Here is a 21,051-nt window from a genome sequence, read left to right on the forward strand (position 1 = left end):
CCCATAAGGATCTTGTATTTCTCTTTAATTATTACCAACCATGCTCCAGATACTCAGTCTGTGTAAATTAGAATAGTTCCAGTGACATCAATGGGGCTAAACAGATTTACACAGTGGAAAACCTGGCCCATCATTATTATGTATTATTTGTTAATCACCTCGAGGGTCCGGGCTGTATACAAGACCCAGTATTAGACCAATCCTTACTCCAAACATTTACATTATAAACATAGGCTGCTACCAAAGCTCTGGATTCGAACATCAGCAGGAAATTCCAGAGCTAGCTCTGGTTCAGGCTCTGAACTTAGTATTATAAGAGCATCAATAATGCCGACTCAAACACTATTGGTTGCCAGCTCCTGTGAGTTTTGTTGCAAATGACATTTAGGGCTGGTGCTAGTCCCCATCTCCAGTCCTTTGGCAGAACCCCCTCTGATTGGCTGCCTGCCCCACTTACCCACCACCTGGGGAAGAGCAATCAATCAATCAGAGCTGCTATAGGAAGAGTGTACTCTCTCTGTCTCTCTTAGCAACACCAAGCCATTCTCACAGGACCCCAGAAGCTCCCTCTTCCTTCTTGTGAACAGCTGGACAGGCCTCTTCTCCTCCCTCCTGGGCCTGGGAAAGGGTAGAGAGGGTGAAGTAGGGTTGCCAATCCTACAGTATTGCCTTGGAGTCTCCAGGAATGAAAGATTATTATCTTTAATTGAGGATTGTCATGTGATGGAACCTCAAGGAATATGTCCAACCAAACTTGGCATCCCTAAAAGAGCAGCTGAAGATGCACTCCAAGCCCAGAAAAGGGTTAAATTGACTGATGTGTGGGCTGGAGCTGAACTGATAGGGGTTGTGACTATTGGCTAGGCTGCAGCTGAAGTGATGAGGGCTGAGAGGAGGTGACTACTGGGGGGCTGGAGCTGAACTGATGGGGAGGTGACATGGGGGCTGAGAGGAGCTGGAGCTGAACGGATGGGGGGTAGAAATAAATCCTGTGCTTGTAAAGCTTCTCCCACTGTTCCTTTTATGTGTGTCTCAGTGAGGCCCTTGTTGTTCCCCTTTGCACCCCCACCAGGGGCCTGAATGCCCTGAGAGGTGCGATCTTGCGTAAGGTCCGCGGTGAAAATAGCAGAGTAAACTCCTAGGATCTGCTTTCGCCCGGCAACAACTTACCCGCCCAGCCTGGAGTCAAGGAGAACGCTCTGATTGGCCCCAGCCTCCTCCAATGGGTCGCCGCGAGTGCCCGTGGGACTGGGGAGTGTCACTGAGCGGGGAAGCGCTCGGGGATCGCTCCGGGCTCGGGCCAGCTGCCTGTCGTGCTCCGCGCTCGCCCTGTGAGAGGATGAGGGGGGCGCCCGGGCGCTCGCTGGCCACAGGCTGGGTGGCTCTGCTCGCAGCCTGCTGCTTGGCGCGCGGGGCAGCCGCAGGTAACGCACAGCGGGACTTTTACCTTTACCTGCTTCCAGGCACGCCCCGGGCCAGGTCCCCGGCGCAGCGGGGCCGCCGCCCCGGGGAGCCCGAGCCCCGCCCCGCCCAGGCAGCTGGGCAGCGGGCAAGACTCGGCAGCTGCGGGAGGGAAGAGTCTCTGCCGGGGGCTGCGCTCTCCCGTCTGCGCTTTGGTGGCGCATTTAGTTGCAACTTCAGGACACTTGGGGGAGCGGGCGGACAAACGCCTGTGACTAGCTGGGAGGAGCGGGCGCCCGTGGCGAGGGGAAGGGTCCCCTAGTGGGAAGGGATGTGCGCCCCGTGGAGAGGGGCAGGGGTGCCCACTGGGGGGAGGGACCGCCCCAAGGACAGGCGAGAGGACCCCGCCGTAGGAGTGAGCACGAAGGCGGCGGGGCAGGGCTCAGCTTAAACGCGTCGCTAATTCACTTTTACTTCATTCCCTTCACATTTGCGGCGAGTCCCCTCCGCCTCTTCCACCGTGTAATCGTCCCCTTTGCGTCTCCAGAATTAACACAGCCCCAGACGGGCCATGTCTTGGCCTCAGGACCTGGAACCGAAACACCCAGGGAATCCCAGCTCCGAGAGATGAGAGTTCGGGTCCGCAGTATAAGGAAGTGGCGCAGCCCTGTGCAGCCGGGGAATTTCAGCTCGTGCGTTTGTGTTTGTTCACTGCTAGGCGAGGCAAAGCAAACGCTCCTGCTAGGGCCAAGGAAATGAAAGAAGTTTAGTTTCGATATAATGTGACAAGGGCAAACCAATGTATTAAAAGCAGGACAGGCAAGTAGGATAGATAGCAAAGTCCAAAGAATTGCGGCCTGCTTAATTCCTAGTCTGTTTCACTCTGGAGGTGACCCTGCTGCTAGAAAAGTGCTGGTGCTGATGTGTTTAGGACTGGGGCACTAGGGAGTTCTTCCAGTGTGTGGTCCCACTCTCAGGTGCTGGACAAATTCTTCTGGCAGTCAGGGTGGATCCTAGGCAGATCAGCTGCTGATTTGTTCATCCAAATGGGGATATTTTAGAATATTAAATATTTGGTGGGACAGATTAGCTCTCCAGGGGCTCTAAAATTTAAAATAGTCTAAGGCTGATTTCTCAGGATCTGATTACCAGTTTTATTCATACACAGGTTGGTTGAACAATTGACAGTTGTTACAATCTGATGAATGTTGTCATCTGATGTTCATAAAAAGGACTTTGGATTCATTTGTAACTCTACTGAAAAAAGGTCCACATCACCAAAGCCATTCCAGGTATTCCTGTTGGCAGACTCAGAAGAGAAGCCAGAGATTGAATAGAGAAGGTCCCTGTAGACGGAGAGCAGAGGCATGTTGGTTGAAATAGTGTGGGAAGCTTTTCTAAATTCACTTACAAAAGATTTTTTTTAAAAAATCCACTATCCCTATCTGTACCCTGTACTATCCAAATGGCTTGGAAAAATCACATTGCCTTCCAGCCTGGGAAAACTTGCCATAGCTGCAGGACAAAGGATGCTGCTTTTCACATGCCCAAGAGACGACCAAAATGCACAATAGATCTTTTTCTCTTTCCTTATCTCATCAGGTACTACTAAGGTGCCTATCAGAACAGTATCTAAATTGCTGATTACGTCTCCGTTGTAATTCCCAATCTCTGCAGATGTTCCAAAATAGTCAGATCCTGAGAAGTGGATACAACTCAAGTGCATACATAAGCTATGATTCCTTGGTGTTTCTCTGTTCTGCACTTCTAGTGGAAGTACAATCTTGAATCTTACCATTTAAGAATCATAGCTATTTAGGGCTGGAAAGGACCCTAAGCAGATATGGCCAGGCCAAACCTGAGTGGACCTGTGACACCAGCCAGGCCACAATACCTGGAGTAGGAAACCGAGCCCAATCAGCCCTGTGGAACAGGAGCTGCTGCTGTGGGGTGTGTAGGGGGCAGACTTGCTGTGCAACCCCGCCCCCCCCTTCCCCTGAGCCTCTCACACCCCCAGGAGCAGGACCCATCCCACTTTACCACTGGAAATGGAGGAGGTACGTACTCCTCTGCCAGCATAGTTGCGACTACACGGGGATTTTGCTGCCAGAGCTGTATCAGCTGGGGTGTTTGAATTTTTTCACACTCCTAGTTGACATAGCATAGGTGAACATAACTTTATTGTGTAGGCCTTGCCTACAGGACAGTTTTACCATAATACTGATATAGTTAAACTGGTATAACCCTGTGAACACTCTTATTCAGGTATAAGAATTGTTTGTTTGTTTTTTCAGTTTAGCCTCAAATCCTTCCCAGCTGACATAAGATATATTGAAAAAGGGACAGTCAGTATCCACATGGGAAGTTATACTAGTGTAACTATATCCTTTTAAATCCACACCTTCGGTTATACCTGAAAAAACTTTCCCATATAGACAAAAATCTAAGTCACTCTTGAAGGGACATAGGCCCCTAATGCTTCTGAAAATGTTACCTTAGTCCTAAGGCTGGTAAGTGTTGGGTAATTATTTTAAGCCCTGGTTAATTGTATGGTTTTATGGTTGTATGCACATTTCCAAAGTGGGATAATTGTCCATTATTATATTATGGTAGCAACCAGGAACCCCTGTCTGGATGGGGATTCCAATGAGCTGGACACCATACAAACACACATTCAGAGACAGTTCCTGCTGATTAGTAGATAAAGATGAGGATGATCATTATTTATTATTGCTTGTGTATCAACTACAGCGTGCTGGTTGATTTACCGCAGGCATGAAAACAAGGTCCCAGACCCAGACAGTTTTCACATTAATCCAACATTTGATCCAGTGTGCACTGAAGTCAATAGAAAGACTCCCATTGACCTCACTGGGCTTAGGATCAGGCCTTACATTGTAAACTCATTTTATGCGCATTTAGAAAGAATTATTTTTGTTTTATTAACAAATTTTTCACTAAGGAAGATGAAATTAAATGTGCTACTAACACTAGGGTTTATGTAAGTTGTGCCAGTGGTAAGTAAGACTGTGATTTTGTCACAGAGGTCAGGGAAGTCACAGAAGCTGTGACTTCCAGAGACCTCCAGGACTTCAGCCTGCAGTGGCTGGGAGCTGCTGGAAACCCTCCAGGACTTCAGCCTGCTGTGGCTGGGAGCAGTGGCAGAGGGACCCTGCAGCCATCCACCGCCATGGGTGGCAGGGGGATCCCCGAAGCCACTGTCTGCTGCAGGCGACAGGGATATCCGGCAGCTCCCAGCCGCCCTCAGCCCCCGGCTGCTGCAGTGGCAGGGGGACCCCAGCAGCTCCCCATCATGGGTGGCAGGTTGATCCCTGCAACCCCTAGCTGCCATTGGTGGCAAGTTATCCCTGCGGCAGCAGGGGGACCCCCCCGGCAGCTCTGGCCGCCGTGGGCAGCAGGGGGACCACCACAGCTCCCGCCTTCGTAGCAGCAGGGGGATCCCTGCAGCCCCCAGTCACCCATGGCATTATCCCTGCAGCTTCCCACCACGGCAGGGAGACCCCCGCAGCCCTCCACTGTTGTGGGTGGCAAGGGGATCACCACAGCTAAGCCGTGCCGCAGAGCATGGGGGGACCCCTGCAGCTCCCAGCCTGGGGGGGCGGGACCCTGGCGCTCCAAGCCCCCATGAGTGGTGGGGGGCCCAGAGCTCCTATCCAGCCCCGCAGCTGCCCAGAGGTTTCCCATTTTGTCATGGATATTTTTCTTTTTTTGCCCTTGACCGGTCCGTGACTTTTACTAAAAATATCCATGACGAAATCTTAGCCTTAGTGTTAAGGAGTCGTATATGTACTGCAATTGCTAGTCCTTTCTGGTAGACCATATCAAAACTTGTCTTAGTTTTAAAAACAAAATTTTGCATGTAAATCACACGTGTATTTATATATAGGTAATGGTGCATTTACCATTCGCCATGAAAAAACCAGCAAGTGCCTACAAGTTAAAAACTCACAGATCATGGCAGCAGACTGCAAGGAGACAAATGAAACTTTGTGGAAATGGGTTTCCCAAAATCGCCTTTTCCACTTGGGATCCCGACAGTGCCTTGGATTAAATATAGCCAAACCAGCATCTCCGTTGAAAATGGTTAATTGTGATTCACAACTTATGCTATGGTGGCGATGTGTTGATGCTTCCGTATTTGGTGCATCCCAGTACAAGCTGACTTTAAAAGACAATGTTGTCACTGCAAGTATAAATTCGTCAGATGCCTGGAGAAGAAGTAACTCTTCCGATGATATCTGTGAATACCCTTACCGTGGTAAGTCTGTGGTTTTGATTTTGTTCTGGAAGAAGTAGGAGATATGGTGATGATTTTCACTAACAATATGTGGGAGTATGCCAATGTTTGCTAAGCGTTTGAAAGACTGATAAAGGAAGGAAAAGTTTGCCACAGAGAGAGAGTGATGTTCAGGTCCTGCAAATTTGTAGCGTGGTGTTGATTGATTGATTAATCACAGAGAAGTGGTGTCAAGTAAAAGGCTAGTTTTGTACATGTACACCTACCATTCTTTTGATAGCATCCCTTTCATATATGAAACACTAGCCACCTTTTAGCAAGACTGTAGTTGATAGGCCTTTTCCTGTTCCTGTTTAATTCAGTAGAAGTTTTGACATTAACTTCATTCAGACCAGGATTTCAGGGTTTTTTCTTTCTCTACCACTCTAAATGTGTTCTTGACACTGATTAGTAGGAGTGGTGATCTGAAAACTGTGTAACTGGTTATCTGCAATATTTTTTGCATTTAAATAAATATTTTAACCACAATAATTGGTGGATCACTGGCTACTGTGCGAAAGTTCACAAGTAAATAGTTTTTTCATGGAGAAAGTGTAGATTGAGCTATTTTCCCCATAACAGCATTATTTTATGCTGTTAAGGGCCTGACTTTTTATGCTATTAAAAAGTCAGGCCCTTAATAACAAACCATTAACTGCTTCGTTTGAAAAAAATAGGCCTGCATTGTATCTTTGCCACAAGCCCTGTATAAAAGGCAGGAAATAGCTGCCTCTGGAGTATGCGAAGAAGGAACAGAGAGACAGTTTTTGGCTTTAATAGTTTATTCTCTGCTTTCTAGGTAAAGGAGAATAGTCTGCACACTGTGCAAAGCCAAAAACAGTAATAGTTCAATACCAGACTGCTGCTGAGCTGATTGGAAGATGATCTCATACAACATGCTCCAAAACTCTCTGTTATTAACTATTATTTTATTTATTTTATTAATTATTAAAATACTTTGCATTGATGATACACACAAATAAAGACAGCCCCTGCCTTTCTTTCCAGGATCCCAGGATCTGCTTCACTCTTCTCCTTCTTGGTGCCATGCAGCTTTCCATAATTACTGCTACTGCCATAGCTAGAGTAACTTATTATAGGGCTTCTGGTTTTCAGTTTTATCCAATAAACACCAGTAAAACATTCCTCATACAGAAAAGGAAAAAGAAATTGGTGTTTATCCAATAAACACCAGAAAAAACAGAAATTATTACTTGTATCTAAGGGCTTGTGTACATGGAGCAGTAAGATGAACTATGAGGGTGTGATTTCTAAAGTGCTCTACTGTGTTATGCATTAATTGGTCCATATTGACCCTTCTGGTTCACATTAAAAGGTCCCTAGTGCACTTTAACATAGTGTTGTTTGAAACAGTACTATATTAAATAGCACCAGGGAACATTACAAAGAGATTACTCATGACAGTATATAATATACATTATTCATACAGTATATGTAAAAGAAAACCCTGAAAATCCCATCTGTATCAAACTCAACAATTACAAAAATAACCCCCCAACCGAAATTAATATACCCTGTAAAACAGAAGCCCTATGTATTGTTATTACTTTATTATTATTTATTTATTTATTTATTTTGCGTTGCAGTAGTCGCTCAAGTCAGGGATTGGGGCTGCATTGTGCAAGGTGCTGTACAGACATATGATGAAAAGGATAGTACTGCCCCCAAAAGCCTATACAAGCTTTTATATGACAAGAGACAACAGATGGATATAAAAGACACATGGGGGAGTGCACAGTGACAATGAGACTTTTATGTTTAGCATAAGAAGCAGTGGTTAAAACACACCAGCTGCTTTGCTATTGTCAAGTGTTCTGTAGGCAACATGGCAGAAGTGAATTTTTAGGAGGGATTTAAAGGAGAACAATGTGTCAGCTTCATGGATTTTTACAGGGAGTTCTGGTCATGCATACTTACCCTGCAACTCACATGTGTTTGCCACAGTAGGAAGAGGATCAGCTTCCTTTAGCTATTTGGAAGTTGAAGGGAACCTGTGCCCACAGTGACAGCTTCCAGCACTGTTTTTACAACCATGGTCATGATAGTAAATAAGCACCTCACAATCATCAGTGGATTTTATACTCACAACACCCCTCTTAGGTAGGGGAGTATTATTATCCCCATTTTACAGATGGGGAATGAGACATTGAAAGACAGAGGAATTTAAGTGCCTAAAAATACAGATAAACACCGAGGCCCAGATCTTCAAAGTTATTTAGGTGTGTGACTCACTTAGGTGCCTTAAATACCTTTTGAAGATCTGGGCCCTAGTGTGATTTACAGAAGTACCTAAGGAAGTTGGGCACCTGTCTGCATCTTTAGACATTGAAATACCTTTGTCAATTTGGCCCCAAGTAACTTGCCCAAGGTCACACAGGAAGTCTGTGGCTAAGCCAGGAACTGAACAATGGTCTCTGGCATCTCAGTCCAGTGCCCTATCTAGTAGACCATTCTTCCTCCCCTCCAAGAGATTCCCCTATCAGAGATCTACTGGGGGAATCCCAGATCCTTGATTTTTGTTTAGGTTAAGAGGAATCTCAGGGGAGTCCTGAAGATCATATGACGCCTCGCCCTCTAACAGAGGGAGCTGTCACTTAGGCCATGTGTACACTTCAGACTTTTGCTAGCATAGTTGTATTGGTCAGGCATGTCATGTGGTGTGATCCCTGATGGACATAGGTGTGCTGGTAAAAGCTCTAGTGTAGATGTAGTTTCGCAGTGTCCTTGCTGAGAGAGAATAGCTATAGCAGCAAATTGCTCCTAGTGTAGACCTAGCCTTGGGGGAAACGTTGCTGCAGGCCATAATGTTCCTTTAGCATTTCTTCCTTAGTCAACTAACAGTCTGTCATACAGAGAATAACCTGCCTCTGCATGAGGAGGAAGGGGGTGCTTTGAATGTGTTTAATGTATCCCCCTAACACTATAGCCATGATGACTCAAATTAGCACATTTACATGGCGGTCAAACTTTGTGCACTCTGTATCTCTGACTCTGGGAGCTGTGTTGTATTCATTGCTTCTGAGAAGGGAGTAGTTTGTGCAGTGCCTCTGTAGTCTAGCAGGCATGGAGTCAAATTTGGGCTAGGTAAAGTATTTTGTAAGAGCCCTTTATGGGTGGTATAATACATTTTACAATTTCCATTAGACTGGGCAGAAAGTAATAGCAGTTAACAGTAATATACAGCATTTTCGTGTTTGTTTAAAGGGACACCATCAACTTGAAATCGAATCCAGGGGTCCCATATTGGGATGTGGCTCACTTGTGTCCTCAGAGCTCTTGGTGGTGCTTTGTGGCTAGGGGGCCCCGACTCCTTGTGGGAAGGATTCACAGGAACAAAAGGGGAAACTAACTAAGATGATGATCCTGCAAATGCATGCTTAGTGTTACATGTGTAAAGAGTCTTATTGAACTCAGTAGGATTACTGAAATGCATGAAGTTCAACACAAGTGTGTTCACAGGATTGGGATCTAATTGAGCATACAGGAAGCATGGTGAAACTGGCTAATACATAAAGTAATGCCTGGGGAGTGGGGAGGAACAGAAAAACGTATTTTTCTTTAATCACTTCTAGTTATAGTATTATTATGTGTTATTTGTAACAATAGAGTACAGTATTCCTAGATAGTAGTGTGATTTGGTATTTTTTAAATTAACATTCTCCACGTAAGTAGTAGCTTTTATTTGCTACTCTTTTCTTCCTCAACAAACTTGTGAGAGGGGAGTTTTAGATTATTCATTATAATGCTTTCAGGTGTGTTCAGATTTCTCTTTCAAATACTAAATCTGCTGTTTTGTTGCTTTTCCTACAGAGATCTATACGAGGGATGGTAATTCCTATGGAAGGCCCTGTGAGTTCCCCTTCCTAGTTAATAAGACATGGTATCATGACTGCATTCGGGATGAAACACACACAGATGGTGACTGGTGTGCCACAACCTCCAGTTACAATCAGGATGCCAAATGGGGAATCTGCTTAAAACCAGGCACGTAGTTTTTCTAAAAAGATGTTCTAACAGAGTTCTGCAATTTCATGTGTGTGCAGCTCCATTTTATGGTACAATATCTGCACACTAAACTCTTTTTAAATTAGGTCTCACTGATATTGGAACATTGATATAACAACACAAATATACTCTGTAATATGAGTGATTTTAACATACAACTAAAACACTTCCTTGCATTTTCCTCTGCATTACAATAATGTTCACTAACATGTTTGAAAAAACCCAAATGCCGTTATTGTTTTGCTATAGTCACCAGTATCATGTGTTTGCATTAAACAGAGGATGGTTGTCGTGATACCTGGGAACACGATCCAGGATCTGAAAGTTGCTACCAGTTAAACACACAGTCTGCTCTTTCTTGGAAAGAAGCCTATATTTCATGTCAAACACAAGGGGGAGATTTACTGAGCATCACAAATACAAGTGAATTAAGTTATATACAAGGTAGGTATAAAACTGTCTGTAATAAATGGATGAGAGGAGTATGTTGGCAGCAAAATATCAGGAAACCCTGACAAGTAGAGTAACTTCAAGGTAGCATTAAAATTCTCTGGCATGTAAGATTGTATAATAGGTGCTGTAACTTGTATAATAGGAATGAATTACTAATCTAACCTGAGATTTTCTCATATAGCTTATCTGATTGTATTATAGTGTTTGTGAATGTAAACAGAAGTAAACTGCCAGTGTCCACACACAAAATGCAGAATGGGTCAGCATGACAGCTTAGTGTCAGTGCAGTGCACAGGATCCAGGCTTGGATCTGGAAATCAAATTAGTTATATCCATTCTAGCAGTGCACTCATCCCTTGAGGAAGAGGGTGTTTTGTGCCATTGTCATGTAATCACCTGTGCAGCCATACAGGGCTTAATTCAGGCTTGGACTGCAGGAGGTGTCATTGTGTCTTTGAGTATGGGGGAATAAAACAATCAGCTTCTGGAGGGAACAGGAGGAAGAAACAGAATTCTGTAACATATTAAGGGCCAAATTTTGCCCAGGGACCTTAACTTCTTACTTCAGTAGAAGTTGCACATCCATATTCAATGCAAAATGTTTCTCTATTGGACATGTTTTCAGTTAGCTCCTTAATTTAAAAACAACTGTTTAATGGATGAACGTAGATTTAGTTAACCACTTTTAATTATTAATTCCAGCTAAAGATGGCATTGCAGAGGTGTTTTGGATTGGCTTAAACCAACTGGACATTTCTGGAGGCTGGCAGTGGTCAGACCACACACCCTTGAACTTTCTTAACTGGAATCCAGGTAACGACCTTTTCAATTGAATGAACGTATATTCATAACACACACTGGAACTTTACTTTTCATCTTCTTTTATTGCACTTTACCAAAGAGAACATTATTGTTCCATTGCTGTAAAAAGTTGAAAAACATCCATAAACATTTTTCTTAAAAGGTGAATCCTACTATTTAAACAAGTTTCAAATTATGGAAGATTAAGGTTAATAAACCCCTAGTAAAAAAGACAACTTTTAAAAACACCTTCAGTTTGAGATTGTCTGCATATTTGGTGCAGCTCCAGGGTTCTTTGACAATTTCTTCTTGCCACTGGCAAAATGGATGAGATTTTATACACAAATTGTGGACTTCAAAGATATGATTATCATAATGACTGTAATCACCACATTATACTGCTATATGAAGGCATACATTTAACAGCATATAAAATAACACATATGTGCCAGGGACCTGGGATAAATTGAAATAGCAGCCTGACTTGTGCAGTTAAATTCTTAACTTTAAGGTTACATTAACTTGTGGCGTCTTAGGAGGTGAGATAGAAAGACAAATTTTGGTAAACTTATTTTAATTGCTCAGAGTTCCATTGAAATCAATGAGAGTTTTGCTCATTAAGTATCTTAGAATTTGAAGCCTTGCATTTGAAATCTGGTTTCATTTGTTGTGGGTATTTATGAGAATCTTTGCTGTATAACTGAACATTAATACTAAGGCTCCTGCCCCTCCCCAAAGTAAGTCTGTCTGGTCTTTTTGGAACTGAACTCTCTCTTTTTCCAGCTTATTGAATAGCTTCTTGTTCCATCAAATGGTGGCCATTTGAGGAAGCAAGTGAGAAGAGAGATAAGATGTGGCTTTTGTGAGAGTTTATTATTTTTGGATAAGTTTGCTAAGTAGAGCTTTTTATAAGCTTTGCCACATGAAGCATTTCTTTTATCATCTCTTCAAAGTCTAAGGACCCAGCTTTGCCACTTTTACACGAGTCACACCTTATTTGTGATTTCAGTGGAACAATTTGCAAAGCAGGGCTCTATTCATCATAAGTAGGGCTGTCAATCGCAGATAACTCACGTGATTAACTCAAAAAAATTAATCGCAATCAAAAAAATTAATCATGATTAATTGCACTTATAACAATAGAATACCAATTGAAATTTATTAAATATTTTTGGATGTTTTTCTACATTTTCAATGTTGACTTCAATTACAAAACAGAATACAAACTGCATAGTGTTCACTTTCTATTATTATTTTTGCTTACAAAAATATACACTGTAAAAATGATAAACAAAAGAAATAGTATTTTTCAGTTCACCTCATACAAGTACTGAAGTGCAATCTCTTTCTCGCAAAAGTGTAACTTACAAATGCAGATTTTTTTTGGTTACATAACTGCACTCAAAAACAAAACAGTGTAAAACTTTAGAGCCTACAAGTCCAGTCAGTCCTACTTCTTATTCTGCCAATCGCTAAGACAAACAAGTTTGTTTACATTGACGGGAGATACTGCTGCCTGCTTCTTACTTACAATGTCACTTGAAAGTCAGAACAGACATTCGCATGGCAATTTTGTAGCCAGCATTGCAGTGTATTTATATGCCAGATATACTAAACATTCGTATGCCCCTTCATGCTTCAGACACCATTCCAGAGGACATGCCTCCATGCTGATGATGCTTCTTAAAAAAATAATGCATCAATTAAATTTGTGACTGTACTCCCTGGGGGGAAGAATTGTATGTTTCCTGCTCTGTTTTACACGCTTTCTGCATATATTTTGTGTTTATCGCAGTCTCGGATGATGACCCAGCAATGTTCGTTTTAAGAACACTTTTCACAGCAGATTTGACAAAACGCAAAGATGGTACCAATGTGAGATTTCTAAAAATAGCTATAGCACTCGACCCAAGGTTTAAGAATCTGAAGTGCTGTCCAAAATATGAGAGAGATGAGGTGTGGGGTATGCTTTTAGAAGTCTCAAAAGAGCAACACTCTGATGCGGAAACTACAGAACTCAAACCACCAACAAAGAAAATCAACAGCTGGTGGCTTCTGACTCAGATGATGAAAATGAACATGCATCAGTCCGCGCTGCTTTGACTCATTATCAAGCAGAACCCATCATCAACATGGAAACATGTCCTCTGGAATGGTGGTTGAAGCATGAAGGGTCATATGAATCTTTAGCACATCTGGCACATAAATATCTTGCAACGCCAGCTAAAACAGTGCCATGTGAACGCCTGTTCTAACTTTCAGGTGACATTGTAAACAAGAAGCAGATAGCATTATTTTCTGCAAATTGTAACCAAGCTTGTTTGTCTGAGTGATTGGCTGACCAAGAAGTAGGACTGAGTAGACTTGTAGCTCTAAAGTTTTACATACTTTTATTTTTGAATGCAATTTTTTTTGGTACATAATTCTACATTTGTAAGTTCAACTTTTGTGAGATTACACTATAGTACTTGTATTAAGTGAACTGAAAAATATAATTTTTTTGTTTTTTACAGTGCAAATATTTAATCAAAAATAAATATAAAGTGAGCATTGTACACTTTGTATTCTGTGTTGTAATTGAAATCAATATATTTGAAAATGTAGTAAACATCCAAAAATATTTAAAATAAATGGTATTCTATTGTTATTTACCAACGCAATTAATTGTGACTAAATGTTTTAATTGCTTGAGAGCCCTAATCATAAGTAAGGGTGGCAGAATCTGCCCCCAGTTGTCTGACAATCCAAACCACGTAGCTCAAAAAATAAAACTTTTAAGTGGTAGATGGAAAAGCCCAATAAATTACAACCTGCTCCACTTCCTCTTTAAATCCATGGCAAAACTCACAATAATTTCCAAGTGTGCAGGATTGAGCTCTTAATCAAGAAACCAAATTATTATTTTGGCACCAGTTTCCAAACAACAGAGAGAAGTGACCAGGAGGGACCATGTATTGAAATACTTGTTGCCTCACTCATTATAAAGACAGAAAAACTTGATAAAACATAAAGCAGTGCCTATTACTAAATGATTTCTGTGGCAAATGTAATCACTATTCTTTCATTTTCCTTTTACTGTGCTTACTGTATTAATACAGACTTTCTGTTTTGGTAAACAGTATATTGGTAGTTTCCATTTGAAACTCCTATGATCTTAAGAGCAGGTATTTGTAACTGAGCTACCTCTAAACATACACAAGGACATTTAAAAGTTGACTTTTACTTAAAAGGAAATGAATTGTATCTGCTGGTTTATGTCATAGCTTAAATTTTCCTTGTGTTAATTGTAGTTTAGATAGAATATTCTGCTAGATCTGCTAGGTGGTTAAAGTACAGGACTAGGAATGAGGATTCCTTGGCTCTATTCCTGGTTCTTTCAGAAGGCTTCCTGTGTGACCTACTGTAAAACAAGTTCCTTAGACCAAAGGTTGTAAAGTGCATTATGATCCTCAAATGGAAGAAACTACAGATGCAACAAGTATTATTATTGCATCAAAAAGTGTGAGACAAAAGAAGCAATAATCACCTTCATTTTATATAAATCTGCACTCTTACATATAGTTCTTTCTCTCCCAAAGACATGCAAAATGTGTCGCCTTTGGATGGGTCAAGTTGTGTGGCGATGAATGCTGCCTCAGGTCAATGGCAGAGTTACCACTGTGGGACTGCACTTCCATATGTCTGCAAGAAGCCACTTAACAATACAAAATCAGAATTACCAGGTAATCCACCTCTATGCATCTGCGTTTCTGGTCAATATATAGCGATATGAGGGTAATATCCACTGCTGCTATAGTCACTTGCCAGTGTTAAAGTAATGGTCCTCTCCCCACTCTGACCACATCAGCCTCCGTCCCCAAAATCTGTTTGCACTGAGTCCCTTCTTTTCCTACATCAAGCTCAAACTTTTTGCCTCCCATTTCAAAACAGTGCAGGATCTTCCCTCACCCTCATCTCCCATTTCCTCCTACTTTCTCAAACATTCCCTGAATGCTTCCCAGTTGCCTCCTCCATGCTGCTTTCTTTATCATATTTTCCTATTTTCAGCTTGTGGCTTCTTTCATGCTGTACCCAACGTTTGGAAGTTCCTATCTTCTAGGCAGCCTTGCTCATTCAAATTCTTCTGAAAACCCATTTCCCTCACAAAGCTTGCCTGTATTAACAAGACGTGTGTTTTAGGTGGATTAAGCACAGGGAACCTGATTCAAAGCCCATTCAACTCAATGGGAATCTTTTCATTGACTCCATTGGCTTTATATCAAGCCCAGAATTGGAAGCCTGAGTTGGTGTCTGACCCACTGTATAATCTTTACCTCTCTGATACCTTCTGCAGAGGGATGTGCTGAGAGGTAGTTAATGTTTGTACAATGTTTTGATGATTTAAACTAGGGAAGAGCTCAGTGTTATTCCGACACTGACCTCATTACCAGTGGTGTCCTCACACTTCAGGTATGGGAGCTGTGTCTCCTTGTTTGGTTTTGTATGAGTTAGCATATAAGCTCTTTGAGGCACGGTCTGTGTCTTCTCTTCTGTTTTATAAAATAATTTGTGTAGTGTTGTAAACATTCAGTAAGCTTCTAGGAAAGGTCTGACAGGCTGTATGAAATAGTAAGTTTGCCTACTGTAACACTCCACCATACAACTTGTGATTACTTCAAATGTATTTATGTTTTGTGCTGTGTTTTAAATCAGTAAGGCTGAACCTCATTGGAGTTTGAGACTATTTACAGGAAACCTACTTGGGAGAAAAAGATAGTAGGTTCTTCAGGGCTGAGACTGGGAATTTTTGTGTGTTTTCACAGCATTAATCTTGAATGAGGCCATTCAGTGATACCACAATACATGTAAATAATATTATATACTTGACATGCATAATTCCTTCTAAATCAAGCTGCTGAAGCTGAGGGAGTGATATACTGGCCGCTAACAATGAAGTAGCTTTGTTTTTTAGCTGCTTGGCGGTGTGTTCTAACGCAGTTTCAAGGGAAGATGTGGCGCAGTGGTCGTTTTTCTGACAAATACCTTTCACTTACATCACAGTTAGGGTGATGGATAACTATTACTTTCCACTGCAACTAGCTGCATTTTCTTTGCCCCTTCCCTACCACCCGTAAATATTACTAATCACTGTTATTAGTTTCTCCCCTCCTAAACTAGCTGGATAGATGCAAGCCCCACATGTTTCTCTTTGACCCTTGGCTTAGGTTCCAACGTTGTAAGAGCCATGTTACTTGTTTTTATTAACATTACCTCTCTCCATTTTACTTTAAGTCAATGATGTTTATAACAAGTGAGAGACATACAGGAATGCTGGTAGAGACTGAAGCATTTTCTGTGCACTTCCTGTTAGAGCGATTTCTGTACTTTGGGAAGATAACTTGAACAGTATCACGGATGTAGAATTCTCCTTCCATTTGACATAGTTGGGGTACTTTTTAAAATGGTCCCCTCTTCTCACTGAATCGGAGGGTACAATGTGGGACATTGAGATCGGAGCCAGAGAAAGGTGCAATACTAACAGTTTCCTGCTGAGTGAATACATTATAATTGCTCTGTTTTGGAAGCTTCAAGATTCTGCAAGAAAACGTTTAACAAACTTTCAGTTTATACAATAATTTGTGTAACTCACATGGCATGTAATCCACGTTCTGTTCATTCTCAGATGTTTGGAGGTACTTGGAGACTCAATGTGATTCAGGCTGGCTGCCATACAGTGGTTTTTGTTATATGCTAATGAATAACCAGGCTTCCTGGAATATGGCAAGTCAGTCATGCAGAGAAAATAAAAGTGACCTGATCAGCATACATTCTTTAGCAGGTGTTGAGCTGGTTGTTACAAAGCTTCATAATGGTAAGTTTGGATAGTTAACAATATTAACAAAATTAACAATAGCTCCCTGAGGCCAGAAATTAATGAATCAGCAGTTTAGATAGAGAGATACCAGGCTAGATCCTCAGCATGTCTACATCAGTGTACCTCCATTGACTTCAGTAGTATTATTACATCGATTTCAGTGTAGTAAACTAATTCACGTTAGTTGAGGGACTGACCCAAGAAGATCAACCTCTCTTGAGGAAACTATTTTTTTTTTTTTGCCAAAGTTTTTAGGGTTGTTTACTCTGTTTTATATTGGTAGGGTTATGTTTATTTTTATTTTACTTTGTGTTTTATTGTATTATGTTATAAACAGAATGGTGATAGTTCTTCATTCAAATCTATACAGTTACTTGAGTTATTACTTGACTATTGGTCATTGAACTTGTCTGTGTATTCTCCATTGCTGCTTTCTCTTTTTGGATTAGTGGTAATTTTGCTGGTACATGTGAGCATCACCAAAAAAAAGCAGTTACGTATATTCATACATAATAATAAAAAAAACTGCATGGTAAAAAATGTTTTGTACTAGTCTCAGATCACATTGTGAGAATGGGTATTTGAGAATAATGCAGTGCATTCTGAGATGTGGCAAGTTTTGGGAGGCTTCTATAGTATTTTGCATGCTGTTAAATCTTAAATTTGTTGGTTTCATTTTCATTTGTAATTATCTTACTTACTAAACTAAAGTTATATTCTCATCCCCATTTTAACTTTAGAAACTAAAGAGGAAATATGGATGGGTTTCATGAATGAGAATACTCCAGCTTTGTTTAAGTGGTCAGATGGGTCCAAAGTGGTTTTCACTTACTGGGATCAGAATGAACCAAAAATTCCTTTTAACAGCACTCCTAACTGTGTGTCCTATTCAGGAAAGGTAAGAACCCAACGCTCTTTCAGTCATAGTAGATTCAGTGTTATGTGGTGTATGTGTGAAGGCTGAGAGCAAAAAACCCCAAATACTACTGAATCATCTTAGATATATAAAGAAATATAGAGATAATGAAAGCAAATCTCTTTGTTTCAGAAATAACTATTTGACACTATTTTAAAAAAAGAAATTGCTTGAAATTATTTATCCAAAGTTTGCATACTGTGTATGCTGGTTTCCCTGTGTGTATGATGGGCTTCAAGGGAATGAAAAAAATTGTTTGCAGTTCTCAAATTCTGCCACTAGCAGCTGCTGCTTTGGCTGCTGTTGAGGGGCAGCTAGTTGTTTCTCCTGTTGCTCCATGTTGTTCTTTCCAATCCTGCTCTGCCTTCTGAGTTGCCACTTACCAGCTCCTTGGTATGTCTAGGTGACAGAGAGCCAAGAGGGATGCGGGCAGAGCTATAGAGATGAGGAGCCAGCCTGAATCAAACCCTAGAGGCTTGAGGCACTATGAGCAATTTAGTCCCTCCCTTCTGAGAAGGGGTAATGAGACACCTGGAGTGTGGAGTGAAGGAGAGAGACCCTGGCTCTTGGAGGGTAGTAAAGGGGACTGGAGGAGAGAGAGATCTTGATAACACCACAGAGATGCCAGAGTCGGGAGCTGGCCATAGCCATTCCCCTGGAAAAGACTTACTAGCTATTCTGCAAATACTCAGAAGAGGGTAGTGAGCCTTCCCCAAGGAGACATATGAGGGGGAGCAATGGAATGTTTTGGGAAGAGAGAGGTAGTATGGAGGAGGGCTTCAGGGCTTGGCTGGAGGTATCACTGATTTTGATAGCATCTGGATTTCTGCATACATAGCTGAACAAGTTGTTTCAGCAAACTCTGAACTTTGGGGTTTCTCCATTAAGGCTTTTATATGTACTTTTTAAATGATGACAGTGGGATTTTATGTGATCTTGTATGTTTGGGCAGTATTGCATCATGATGAAACATCATTGTCTGTTGATGTAACAACACAGTGCATGTTAAAAGTGCAATTTAGGGCAGTTTGGGTTTGTATTTGGAGGGAACGATCTGGTGAACCTGGGGGAGCTATTAAGTAATGCTGTGACCGTATGTTGGTGTCTTCAAGAGGGTCATCGCAGGCCCTGATCAGTTAAGAAGAAAATGTGGTGTCCATGTAATGCTTTGGTAAAGGAGAGCAAGAGACGGCACTGGCAGGAGATAGCAGGACACCCTGCAGACAAAGGTCCCTTAAGCAGGCATAATTAATCAGGCTTTTTATAGGGCCAGTAGCCAGGAGAATCATTAATCCTTAAAGAGCAAGAGCCAGGAAAGGCTGATTCAGCCTGGAGGAGTCCCCACAACTTAAATTGGCTTATGTCTACATCACAGCAATGATTTTATACTAAAGTATAGATGGAAATACTTTCAAATTTGAAAGTTTTGAGGGGTTTTTAAATCCCATTTTTTTCCTCCTTTCTAATAGTTGGGTCGGTGGAGAGTCAAATCTTGTGAAGAGAAACTGAAATATGTGTGCATGAAAAAAGGAGAGGTTTTGAATGAAACATCTGATAAACATTGTTTCCCGAAAGAGGTAATAATTCATAATGCCAATTATTTAAAAAATGTGTGATTCTTTTATCTTACTTCTGTGTAAAAATGCTTCCTACATAAAATTACTTTTATTTCCTCTATTTTTGGAGTTCTAATTTTTAAAAGAATGTATCAAACATTGGATTGTCCTAGCTTTATAAAGATACATCCAAGTAGATTTGACCCAAAAGTTGACTTAATTTAAAATTCTCTTCACTTGGTAGAGATTGTCTTTTAAAAGTCATACTCCTCTGTTTAGTGAGAAGTATACTGGGATGCTGGCAAGCAGTTTATTCCCAATATGTAAGCTGTAATATTGTATTACTTTATTTAAAAAAATAGATTTTACAAACTGTGACAAAGTTCCTCCTATGTCTTGATGGGTCCTGCGCTTATTGGCGTATTTGTTCGCTTCAGAGATTCACCATGCGGGTCAGGGAACAGCCCAGAGACCTTCCCCTCTGGTAGAACCCACAGTCCAGGTCAATTCCTCCTGTGTCTGATTGGGAATTGGGAGGTTTGGGGGGAACCCAGGCCTGCCCTCTACTCCAGGTTCCAGCCCAGGGCCCTGTGGACTGCAGCTGTCTAGAGTGCCTCCTGGAACATCTGCGTGACAGCTACAAGTCATGGGCTACTTCCCCATGGCCTCCTCCCAACACCTTCTTTATCCTCACCATTTTAATAGATGTGTTTTCATTAATTCCCTTTGGGTTTGTTTAATTCAATTAAAACCATTTTCACCCTGAGACTTTCAAATGGTGCGCCTCCCAGCTCCTTCCGGATCTCAGAACAAGTGAATACATTCTTGATGCATAATGCAACACCTCTTCTCCTTTTTCCCCACCTATGTTCCTGAACAGGCTATTCGCCTCTAAATCACTATTCCAGTCATGTTCCTAAACTGATATTATTAATTGCATTTTTAAAATAATTTTTTTTTAAATCTTGAGCTCATTAAAGTCAGTGGCAAAACTGCCATTTACTTCAGTGGGGCCAGAATTTCACTCTAGTATTGACTTTTGACAAGCAACAATCACAGTGCTCTTCCTGCACAGTTTTGCACACATAGTGTTGTATTTTCTTTTGCCTTGTTTCCACAAACACTATAGGTCTAGGGCTTGATCCTGTGGCCCTTACTCAAAGGATATTTGGTGTCGGATAGAGCCCATGGTGTGTCACTCCTTTACATGTTCTTTCTTCCTTGGCTGAGAGGGTGAAAATTCTGTAATACCCTGATCTTGGGTCTTATACGTAGTAGCATATCTGTGCCTGGACACCAAACAATGGTGTAATGCTTTCTTTTTGGGAAGTAGGTTGGACTATACTGTCAGAACTTGCCTATAAAAATATAAATGTTTCATTCTCTAAACTTTTAGGGATGGAAGAGACATGGAGACTTCTGTTACAAGATTCATAACAATAAAGTATCATTTGGAGCTCAGTGCAATCTTACAATAATGAACAGGTACAGCCCTGTATCTTTTTTAGTATTGTTATTATTATTATTATTATTTATTATTTATTAATTTGTACTACAGTAGATCCTAGAGCAGGGGTTCTCAAACTGGGGGTTGGGACCCCTCAGGGGGTTGCGAGGTTATTACATGGGGGGTTGCGAGCTGTCAGCCTCCACCCTAAACCCCGTTTTGCCTCCAGCATTTATAATGGGGTTAAATATATAAAAAAGTGTTTTTAATTTATAAGGGGGGTCGCACTCAGAGGCTTGT

General features: G+C 41.5%; 1 protein-coding gene across 1 annotated transcript in view; it reads left to right on the top strand.

The window, feature by feature from the left end:
• The first annotated feature begins 1,155 nt into the window (after positions 1 to 1,155).
• The window catches only part of LY75 (lymphocyte antigen 75), a 73,496-nt gene continuing 53,600 nt past the window's right edge, over positions 1,156 to 21,051 (top strand). The window contains exons 1-10 of the mRNA XM_039493587.1: positions 1,156 to 1,424; positions 5,309 to 5,680; positions 9,530 to 9,703; positions 10,004 to 10,168; positions 10,880 to 10,990; positions 14,557 to 14,700; positions 16,641 to 16,829; positions 17,573 to 17,730; positions 19,218 to 19,325; positions 20,701 to 20,789. Of these exons, the coding sequence (XP_039349521.1) occupies positions 1,223 to 1,424; positions 5,309 to 5,680; positions 9,530 to 9,703; positions 10,004 to 10,168; positions 10,880 to 10,990; positions 14,557 to 14,700; positions 16,641 to 16,829; positions 17,573 to 17,730; positions 19,218 to 19,325; positions 20,701 to 20,789 (1,712 nt within the window). The 5' untranslated portion in view covers positions 1,156 to 1,222. The remainder of the gene's footprint in view (positions 1,425 to 5,308; positions 5,681 to 9,529; positions 9,704 to 10,003; positions 10,169 to 10,879; positions 10,991 to 14,556; positions 14,701 to 16,640; positions 16,830 to 17,572; positions 17,731 to 19,217; positions 19,326 to 20,700; positions 20,790 to 21,051) is intronic.

This window comes from Mauremys reevesii, linkage group 11 (assembly GCF_016161935.1).
Source record: "Mauremys reevesii isolate NIE-2019 linkage group 11, ASM1616193v1, whole genome shotgun sequence".
NCBI classification, from domain to species: domain Eukaryota; kingdom Metazoa; phylum Chordata; order Testudines; family Geoemydidae; genus Mauremys; species Mauremys reevesii.